The sequence below is a fragment of the Gavialis gangeticus genome, unplaced genomic scaffold (assembly GCF_001723915.1).
Source record: "Gavialis gangeticus isolate Ggan-Ray unplaced genomic scaffold, GavGan_comp1, whole genome shotgun sequence".
Classification (NCBI taxonomy): Eukaryota; Metazoa; Chordata; order Crocodylia; family Gavialidae; genus Gavialis; species Gavialis gangeticus.
This window is the reverse complement of record NW_017729015.1, coordinates 216,811-227,757: the sequence shown is the minus strand read 5'-3', so window position 1 is coordinate 227,757 and position 10,947 is coordinate 216,811. Positions and strand designations below refer to the sequence as shown.

Below are 10,947 nucleotides of genomic sequence, written 5' to 3'. Positions count from 1 at the left end.
AATTTATATTTAACAAATTTATATTGATGGTTATGATCAGTGACCGGAGAGTATTTTCCCTCAGGTTTTAGCTTTTCTGAGGCCATCAGGTTTATTTTTATCTATACTGTTTAACTGTAGTTCTGTATATCAAAGGTACATAGAACCTGGACTAGCATTCTATTTTTTAGTTTGGATTGAGGTTATAAGGGCTGGGGCTGCCACTGCCACAACCACTGCTGTATTTGGGTGGTGGCTGGAGCAGCCATGTGCTCTATGCTCCAGGCCAGAGCCAGAGGTGTTGAAGGTAAACAGGGAGTGGGGGACAGGTGGAGGCGACAAGTGGTGGGAAAGTCCAGGTATGGCATGGCAAGTGGAGGAGGGAGACAGGGGTGGCAAGGGGGGGCAGGGACCAGGACACGCAAGTACCAGAAGCACAGAGAAGGCAGCAAGAAAGAGTAAGTGGTGGTAGAGGAGAGGGGGGAAGGCAGCAGGGGGCAAGAGAAAGGGGTCAGCCCACTTGACTCCCCCACCATTTGCCCCCTACTGCTGCTTGCCCCACTGCAGCCTTCACTAATTACATTCCATACATGAAAATTACAACAAACTGATAAATGTTCAATGTACAGAAACAAATTATTGGATGGTTGTTTTAAATTTGAAGTCATGTTGGATTCAGTTAAATACAGTAATCTCAGCACACTTCCTCCTCTCAGTCTCTAGGGATTCACTAGATCCTGCAATTTTGTCTAATGTCCCCTAAACTCACTCTTCTCTCTGTCCCCAGAGCAAAAGCACTTTTCATCTCTCCCTTTAACCTCTGTCTGGCCAAAACACCTTGCTAAAAATCATTCTTCATCATATCAAACACAAAGTACTTGTTTTCATTTTCCAGGCTTTTCACAGCCTGTCTCCACCCAACTCCCCACATGTTGTTAAGAAGCTCACTTCTGCTTCTTCTCTAACAACCAAGCCTCCTTTGGCATCTAGTTACTAATCTTTCAAACAAAAACTTCCTTGCTTTCTGTCTTTGGGATGCTCCTCATGCTTGGAAAAAGCCTCCTGAAACCATCCTCCATGCTACCTCATTATTCTCTTTCAAAATCCCTTCTTATACCTCTCCCTTACTATGATATCTACAGAAACAGTAATGCATAGGTGTGCTCACACAGCTGCCATTGATGGTTATTAAATCATTATTGTTAGCGTTTCCCCAGTCTGCCAGATGTAGCCATCTTGCTGTTGTCATAATATGCTCTTTTAGAGCTTGTCTACATAATGCCTATCATAATAAAGCCTAAGGTTCTGTGGTGCTACTGCAAAACAAATAATCCGTTATTTCTTCTCAATAATAATTTCCACAATTCTTTTTTCCTGAACTGTGATACTGTATCATTTGTCCATGTGTGTCCGTGAGCGTGCACACGTGCCCGCATGAGTCTCCTATGTGTAAGACAGCCTCTTGACTATGTATCATTATATAAATAAGACATAAGGATGATGATGCTGAAACTCAAAGTGAAAGCTCTCACGTTCTGGAAAGCACCCAGAAAAGTGACTCTGTTCAAAAGTTAGCACAAAGCTCCAGATTTATATTCAAGCAGTAATTTCAAAATAAACAAAAATGTTTAGTTTATGAGTCAAAAGTCTCAAAAGCCTCCGAGGATCTGAAAGTGAAGCCAGAGTCCTTCTGCCTCTTATATCGTGTATTATGTATGACTGGTACCATATTCTGCAAATGAAACTTACAGCTAACTATCAACTAAGAAGAATAGTGTTTAGCAAACTATTCTGTGCCATTTATTGTTTTAAAACAACTTCTTCATTCCTATTAAAACTTATTTTTGTCAGCAAATAAACACAGGATGTGGCTATACTGAAGAAAAAGTGCCATTTCTAAAAAGGCATTTTTCCAATTTTGCTTTAGTTAAGAGAAATAGAAATAAATGTAACAGAGTGATGATCACAATGGAATGAACTTAGAAAGCATCTGCCATCATGATATAACTGCAAGTCCTTTAGTCAATGTCCCGGTGATAGTCATGCTAAAGCCCGTTAAACTAAACAGAAGGAACAGATTAATACGCCCTAAAACTCCTTTGTGAAAGCAATTTTGGATAAGTTTCTAACCAATCTGTAGATTTGTCTAAATATGAATTTTCAGTTTTTCATTAGAATACGTTTACCAAAAGGGTGCACTGATAAAGAGTTTTTGGCTGATACCAATGGCCGATTATTAACCAGCCATATAGGCCGATACTGATCCAACTGCAAATATGCAGCCTGGCAGCTTGGACAGCAACATCCAGCCAGTAAGTTGGTTGGGGGGAAGGGACATGGGGGAGGGAAGGAGTGTGAGGGGGGCAGATTGAGGCCCCCATGGTGATAAAGGGAGTGGAGGCTGGGACTCGAACAGGCGCTGCCCAGCCAGGACCGGGTGGCTGCAGCCATGGGTGGTTCATTTGAGGGGCACAGGGAGGCAATCTTGGGCTCTCCAGGTTTGGGCACAGGACAAGGGCAGGCTGCCTGCTGTGGGCTTGGGGCTAGGGACTGTGCCGGCCTCTTCCTGGTGACAGGACTGGGCCGTGGCTGTGTTTGGGGTGGACAGGCAGGGGCGGGCAATGAGCCCAAGCACGCAGTGAGAAGCCCACCCTCACCCCGCAAATTCGAGGGGCACGTGACCCCCATGCCTCTCCTGGGGGTGCACGCAGTGGCAGAAGCCACCACATCCCCTGGACAAGCTGCCTGCAGCTCTGTCCCACAGCCCACCCCACCCCAGTGGGGCAGCGCCTGCCCCTCCCCTGCCCCAGCCCCCACTCCCTCCCTCACTGTGGGGACCTCAGTTGGGACCCCCCATGCCTCTTCCCCCTCCCCGACTTACCAGCCAGATGCTGCTCTCCAAGCTGCCGGGCTGTATTCCTGGTCAGGTGCGTGCTGAGGCTGCACACATGCACATGGCATTTATCAGTTACGTTATCGGCCACATCGGCCAAAAAAAGCCAGCTACCGATAATGTCAATTTTCCTTTTATCGGTGCCAATGTGACATGGACTAATATATCAGTGCACCTCTAATTTACCATTAAAAATAGCAACAACTCAGCCCAAGACAATAAATCTTCACCTATTTGTTAGGGAATGATATCACATATCTTGTGATATTTTTAGGCCTATGAAAGCTGTATTATGGGGTGGTGCAATATAGTGAATAAGTTTCACAACAATTAGAATTTTACTTTCCCACATCATTAAAATGTGACCCCTTAGTGCTCACATTTTGAGCACTATGTTTGCAACCAGTCTCTTCATTTACTGCTTCACTTTTTAGCTGATCCATATAGCCAGAGTTCTTCCACTGCGAAGCAAGGTGGCAGACAGTGGAGACTTCAGTCACTCTAGCTGGCGCACACAGAACCATCTTCTTCCACAAGCAGCATATGAACTTTACTGTCTCTCTCAAACTCAAGCCAAGGACTGCTGGAAAAGCCTGAGCTGCAAAGGATGTTACGAGCAGTGGCATGCAAGTAAACACTATTCTACCCTTAATCCTATTAAAATTTGTCAGCATGGCACAATAAGCCAAACTGATGCAGGCAGAGCTGTGTAAAACATACATGTACACAGACATACACACACTCTGACAGCTGTAAGGAGAAGAAAATGCAACTTGCAAGGTATAAAGAAGCATGCACAAACCAAATAAAAAAAATACATGCTGACCTCCTTATTTGTGGAATCAAATTTGGAATCAATTAGGTGGGGAGAGATGCAGATAAAAACCATGCCAAGTTACCTTGAATAGGATAAGAATAATGTGCTGGGCTGGACTGGCTTGTGGTTAACCCTGTAGTGCAGGTAAGAACACTGTGCTCACTTGGAGATGGAGTCTGATTTAAACCACTTTCAGGTTTCATACCTGGCCACAGTGCACCTGAATCAGATAAATTGGACCAGTTATAAACAAATACACTGGGATCAAAACAAAAGCTTGCTACCTGAGATTAGTTCATGTGCTTGTTACAAAAGCAAATGGCAAAGTCACATATAAAGAAGTATAATTTTACTCTGCAGTAGCAAATACCAGATTGAAGGGCTGTATGCAAGTCAGAGTTGCTGAGATAAAGCTAGCTGGAAAAATAAAGCTTAGAGATGAACAAGGCTAGTTTCTTGGCCCAAAAGGAGCAACTCATCATTTTTTAGCACTTGGGGCAGGAAGATATAGTAAGCTTTTCCTTTAAAATGGAAATACTAGAGGTTGGCCCTTGGCCAGAGGGGATTCAGGGCAAGGAACTGTGTGCATGCTGGTTCTCCCATAAGGAGACTGAGGATATGGATAAGCACATATTTTAGCTGCTTTAAATGGGGAGGGGGAGCTGCAGCTGCTTGAGAGACTGCATCAGCAGTTACAATCTAACAGTTACATCTTCTTGTGGGGATACAAGTGAGCTAAATCACCTCAAATTTGACCCTGTTCGAAGCACAGTGAAAGGCTGGAGGTTTTGTTATCCTCTGATACTGATGCAACTGTTGTCTGTCTGTCTATATTCAGCACAGGGGCGTTCCTTCTCCCCAGCTAATGTGACTCACTGAGAGTGATGTAGACACAGGTGTGCACCACTACAATATATATATATAAAAAAAAGAATGGCCTTATATGCTGCAATGTCTTCATAGTACAGGGAGCTGCTGGGGTACTCAGGAATGGCATACCTGTGGATAGGTATGTCAAAACAGAGGGATGTGTGATGGGAGATAACAAAAAAGCTTTCTTGGGCAGGAATATCATACTCAAAGACGAGAAATTAGTTTTCAAAGATGCAATTTTCACTGGAAAGCAGGATCTACCCAGGTAACATGCATCCAGCTAGCTGAAACTGCAGGCTCAAAAGTATATTGCTTCAGTTAAGGGGGGGAAGGAGGGGGGTTTGGTTTTGTATGTTGAGGGAGTAACACAGCTGAAATGAGTTAGGAGCTGCAGTGGAGAGGGATAGCTGGACTGAGTAGGAAACTGAGACAAAGGAGTTTAACCCAGGAAGCAGCAGAACTTGGCCGGGAAATCCAGACCAGTGAAGTAGCAAGGAAAATGAGTAATCCAGGCAACATGAATCAGAACTAACTTTCATTCCTTAATACTGACCAAGACAATTCCCCACCTTGAGCATACACAGATGTCCAAAAGGCACCAGACTGCCAGAGGTTACTGCTGACTTAGTTAAAGAGCACTTGGAAGGGCTGGATGGGTACAAGTCAGCTGGCCCGGATGACCTCCATCCACGGGTGCTGAAGGAATTGGCCAGTATTGTTGCTGAGCTGCTGGCACAGCTGTTTGAGCTCTCATGGTGCTCCGGCCAGGTCCCTGAGGACTGGAAAAACGCCAACGTGGTGCCCATTTTTAAGAAGGGGAGAAGGGATGAGCCGGGTAACTTTAAGCCAGTCAGACTTACCTATCCCTGGGAAAATACTAGAAAAAAAATCGAAGAGCGCATTTGTGAGGGCCCAGCAGGGGAAACGATGCTAAAAGGAAACCAGCACGTGTTTGTCACAGGTAGATCCTGCCTGACAAACCCTATAGCCTTTTATGACCAGGTCACACACTGCCTTGACATGGGAGCTGAGGCCAATGTCATCTACCTGGATTTTAGGGAGGCCTTCGACAGTTTCGTATCCTATTCTCATAGGGAAGCTAATGGGCTGTGGAGTGGATGCCTACACAGTCAGGTGGGTGGCCAACTGGCTTAGGGACCACACCCAGAGTGGTGGTGGACGGTCGTTCTCAACCTAGAAGGAGGTGGGCAGTGGGGTCCCGCAAGGTTCGGTCCTTGGACTGGTGTTATTTAATATCTTCATCAGTGACTTGGATGAGGATGTGGAAAGCACCCGCTCCAAGTTTGCAGATGATACCAAGTTATGGGGCAAAATTAATACGCCAGAGGGCAGGGAGCAGATACAGGCTGACCTGGACAGGTTAGATCAGTGGGCGGAACGAAATAGGATGCAATTCAACAAAGATAAATGTAAGGTACTGCACCCTGGAAGGTGGAATCCCCAGCACACCTATAGGTTGGGGGATGACCACCTCAGCAGCTCAGCGGCTAAGAGGGACCTTGGTGTCACAGTTGACTCCACGATGAACATGAGCCAGCAGTGTAATGAGGCCATCAACAAGGCCAATCGCACCTTGTCGTGCATTAGCAGATGCATGACCAACAGATCAAGGGAGGTGATGCTCCCCCTTTATGCAGCATTAGTCAGGCCGCAGTTGGAGTACTGTGTCCAGTTTTGGGCGTCGCACTTCAAGAGGGACACGGAGAATCTGGAGAGGGTTCAGAGGAGGGCCACTTGCATGATTAGTGGTCTCTGTGAAAGACCCTACGAGGAGAGGTTGAGAGATCTGGATCGCTTCAGCATTTACAAATGACGGCTGAGGGGTGACCTTGTAGCCACCTATAAGTTTATCAGGGGAGGACAGCAGAGAATTGGGGGTACGCTGTTTACCAGAGCACCCCAGGGAGTAACTCGAAATAATGGGTGCAAACTAGCAGAGAGTAGATTTAAGTTAGACATTAGGAAGACATTTTTTACAGTAAGGGTGGCCAGAGTCTGGAAAGGGCTTCTAAGAGAGGTGGTGCTATCACATAACTTGGAGGTCTTCAAGAGGAGGCTTGACAATCACCTGGCTGGGATCGTCTGACCTCAGTCCTCTTTCCTGCCAGGGGCAAGGGGTTGGACAGAATGATCCATTGGGTCCCTTCCAACTCTGTAATCTATGAATCTATGAACGTATGTGCAAAACCGTGGCTTTTCCACTGCAGGCTGGTAGAGCTCCAGTCTGCAAGGGGCTGCTTGGGGGCCCCCTATGCTCCACACATACCCCCTTGCCCCACACATGGGGGTGCTGGGAGCAGCAGGTCAGGAGTGAGGGGCACTGGGTTGGGACTGGCTGTTGATGTTTACAAATGGATCCTGGTACAAAAAAGGTTGAAAACCACTGGACTAGATGACTTCTTGAAGTACCTTCCAGCCCTACACTGGCACAATTCTGTCCCTCTAATGTACCTAGCTGTACTCTATGTACTGTCAATCACATTTTTCTGTGGTGGCACATGCCCTTTCTCTAATTCTGAAAAAAGGAATTTACTAAATAAAAGCAAGGAACAAACTGAAGAGGCTGCAGGAATAATCATGGGGAAGACAGTGACAGAGCTGGGTTCCTCAGCATATATCTTAAGGTAGTGCTCCTAAATCTGCTCAAAAGACCATTCTAAAAGCAAATGAGTAGGAGACATTAAGGAATATTTTAAAGATTTTTTTAAAGGATGATCTGGAAAAAAAAAAAAAAGCCAAGTAACTAGAGATATGACTGATGGAGGAACTTCTGCATTTTATGACTGCTGTTCTCAGAAACTGGACAATCTTAAGAGTAGGAGGACATCTATCAGTCTGTTTGAAAAGGAGGGGAAACAAGTGGCCAAACAGTTTCCAGTTGCCTGGTTCAAAGACAGCAGTCAGTCTAAAGGCAACTAATGTCCCTTAATATTCACAGGGAAACTGCAGGTAGATATGAGTATCTGTGCAAAGTCTATGAAAGAACATTCACTGCTCATTTCAGTTTAAGTCATTAGAGTGAAATGAACCAGTTTTAAAAATAGGAAACATAAAACTGGGTACGATGGCCCAGGAAGCACTTTTTGGTCTCCTGCATTCACAGGCAATCATTAACCCAAAGTTTCCCAAAAATCACCACTTCAAACCCTCACACCCAAATACAGGGCACAAAAATAGAAATGTACCACAATGTATTACAAGCAAAGCCAGGAGAAATGTAAGTGGTATCAAAGCCCCCCTACCACTGCAAAGACAGTGAAGTACTTAGTTAATTTATGTTCAGAGGATCCTAGAAAGAGGAATGTGCCTTATGCTACAGCAGAAGGTGAAACACCCCCAGTCTCTGATAATCTGACCTAAAAGGAAAAAATTCCTTCCTAATCACAGATTTCAAAGATTTGTCAGTCAGTATGACCCTAAGCAGAGGAACAAGATCCTTCAACCAGGAAGGTTTTTGTTTTTTTTAATTAACGTATGGACAGAAGCATAAGCACACTAATGAAAAATATCCTTAGTTGTGATCAACATCCCAATAATTCAGAGGACATTTAAAACCCCACAACCCCTGCCAGAAGCCAGTAGGCATTTGATTAACAAAAATTGTTTTCTGGCCCTGACCAGCAAAAACCCTGGTGCATGGGATTGCCAGACACCTGCTATACTGCAAGAGAGTTGCCTCTAGATCCCAATACAGCAGTTGCAAATTCCTGATTCCATGTGCCACACACAGTGATGGTTAACCAAACAGTCTATCATATTATCCCTTCCATAAGCTTACTGAGTTCAGTCTTGAAGTGATGCCCTTTCTTTCCCCCCCCCCCATTACTTGGCCCCAGAACTTCATTCCTCACAGTTAAAAAATCTTCTGATTTTCAATCTAAATTTTTCAGTAGCCAGTAAGTATCTGAATAACTAACAAGCTATTCTCCCTATTTAGAATTAATTCTATGACTGCATTTACAAAAATAAGCACGTCCCCTCTCAGCCTCTATTGTTATGCTAAATGAGCCAAGCTCCTTTAAGAAACGATTTCCATTCTGTTAACCATTTTGGTGGCATTTCTTCATATTTGTTCTCATTTAACTTTATCTGTTCTGAACACTAATAACCAGAACTGCGCACAGTGTATTTATTCTGAGTGGGGTTTTATCAATGCCTTCTGCAATGGCACTGTAATGGGGCACAACCTGTCACTGCAGTGCATCCAAGCCACTTCAGGCTCAGGGTGACTTCTCCTCCCCCCTCCAGAAAACAAATGCAGCTGTGCTGTGGCCATACAACCCTGCAGGGAGTCTGCATGGGAGGTACAGCTGCAACAAACAGCCCCAGCTGGGAAAGAGCCACCAGCTGCGGGCTATTGAAAGCCCGGCCACCCAGACAGGGCACAAGGGCCTGCCCTGCTGGTGTGGGTGGTTAAGAGCAGCCAGGAACAGCTGCAAAGGAGGCCTCTCTGGTGGGACAGCAGGCTGTTAACCAGGACACATGGATAGCGTGATTCCTGGGCAGGTTTCCCTTAACCTCAGCAGCAGTACTACCACCAGCTTATGCCCAGGACTGGGCTGCTGGAAGCACCAGACCCACCACACAGAGTGGAGGGCAGGGACCCCAGACAGCAAGCACAAGAGATGTGCAATATCTTTTCTTTAATCATTAGTATTGAACTAAATTAACAGTTATAGACTCTGGGCAGGAAACCCAGGGCCTGAGCAAAAGCCCGTAATTTCAGGGGCAAGCCTCAGGCCAGCTGCCTGGGAGGGCCAGGGTCCGGATCCGTGGATCTTTGGCCGACCCTCTGCAGATAGAATAAAAGAGGTCAGGGTGGTGGTACACCTGAGCCAGGATGCCCAGCAATACCCCTCCAGGGCCACGAGTACCTGGATGGCTCACAGGTACTAATACTTCCTTGTCTTAACTGAAAAAAGCCTGCTTAATGCACCTTGGAAATACATTAGCCTTTTCACAGCTGTGTAACACTAGGGGCTCTATTTCAAGCTTAACTCCACTACATACAATTACTACAAAAAGCCCCATGTAGTTTATCATGATGTTGTGCAGGACTGTGCAACTTTTAAGTGAAAGCTGAATGCTCTGGGGGCCACACACGCACAGGCCACCCTGGAGCGAGCCATGGGCTATCTGGGCTGCATGCCGCAAGCGTGTCCCCCTGCTACACCATGCACCCACACTGCCCTTTGCCACACCACGTAGGAGCCACACCCACTGCTACACTGCATGGGAGTGCACAATGTACTTGTCCCCCCCACAGCTGAACCTCACACTTACATGGGTCCTCCTGTTTCACGTCACCACTTTCTGTACCTCTTCCCCTCCCACCCCACCTGGTGGCTGTGCAAGCACACTGTGCACTTGCACAACCACAGGTTCACCCTCAGCTTCCCCAACTGTGCTGCACTGTGCTATAGGGTAGGCAGCAGAAGCCAGAGGAGGAAGGCGGAGCCTGGAGACTCTAGCTCAGTGGTTTCCAACCTTTTTAAGCAGGAGATCACCATTGGCGTTTAAAAGCAACCCAAGATCTACTGTGCACCACTACCCCTCCCCCACCACCCAGCAGGTAAGTCTGTGGGGAAGGAAGGAGGGGGGAGACAGAGGGAGAAAAAATTATTTGGGGGCGTGCCTCCGCAGCAGTTAAGTCCCACCCGGCCAGGGCCCCACTCAACTTACCCCTGCTCCTGCCTTTGCAGCACTGTCCTTCAGTGTGGGGACCTTGATCTAGCCCCCACCCATTCCCTCCCCCACAGACTGATCTGCTGGGCTGCTGCACACGCATGCATACATGCAGGCACTCAGCCCCTCACCCCAGCCTTAGATAGACTCCAAGAGGCTCCGAGATCTACCGGTGGATCGAGATCCACTGGTTAGTGACCACTACTCTAGCTGCTCTTGCAGCCAGAGCACCCAGGGGCTGCAACTTAAACCCTCACAGGCTGTGTGTCCTGTGGGCCACCAGTTGAACAGCACTGATTAGAGGTGCACCGATACATTGGTCTGATATCAGATTGGTACCGATATAAAGAAGACTGGCTATATCAGATATCCGCCTGTTGGGGCGGATAATTTGGCCAATAAATGCCCATGCTGCGTGCAGCCGCAGTGCAGCACTCAGGCAACGAGAAGCACAGCCAGTAGTGTGGAGAGCTGCCTCCAGCTGGTAAGTCTGTTGTGGTGTAAGGGAAGAAGGGAGGGAAGGGACGTGGTGGGGGGAACAGATCAATGCCCCCCATGGTGAGGGAGGGGGCAGGGGCAGGCGCTGCCCAGGCAAGAAGGGTGGAGGGCTGGGCTGCAGCTGCAGCTCATGTGGAGGTGGGGGTGCAGAAAGGTGGCTCCTGCCACTGCTTGCACCTTG

The 10,947-nt window shown here is 47.0% G+C and overlaps 1 protein-coding gene across 4 annotated transcripts in view; it reads right to left on the bottom strand.

The window, feature by feature from the left end:
• Positions 1–10,947, bottom strand: part of EYA3 (EYA transcriptional coactivator and phosphatase 3) — a 156,631-nt gene that overhangs the window by 61,418 nt on the left and 84,266 nt on the right. For 2 of the 4 annotated variants that reach the window (XM_019512107.1, XM_019512106.1), the window contains exon 7: positions 3,772–3,909. The exons of the other annotated variants lie outside the window; for them this stretch is intronic. In XM_019512107.1, the coding sequence (XP_019367652.1) occupies positions 3,772–3,909 (138 nt within the window). The remainder of the gene's footprint in view (positions 1–3,771; positions 3,910–10,947) is intronic. 4 annotated transcript variants of the gene reach the window in all.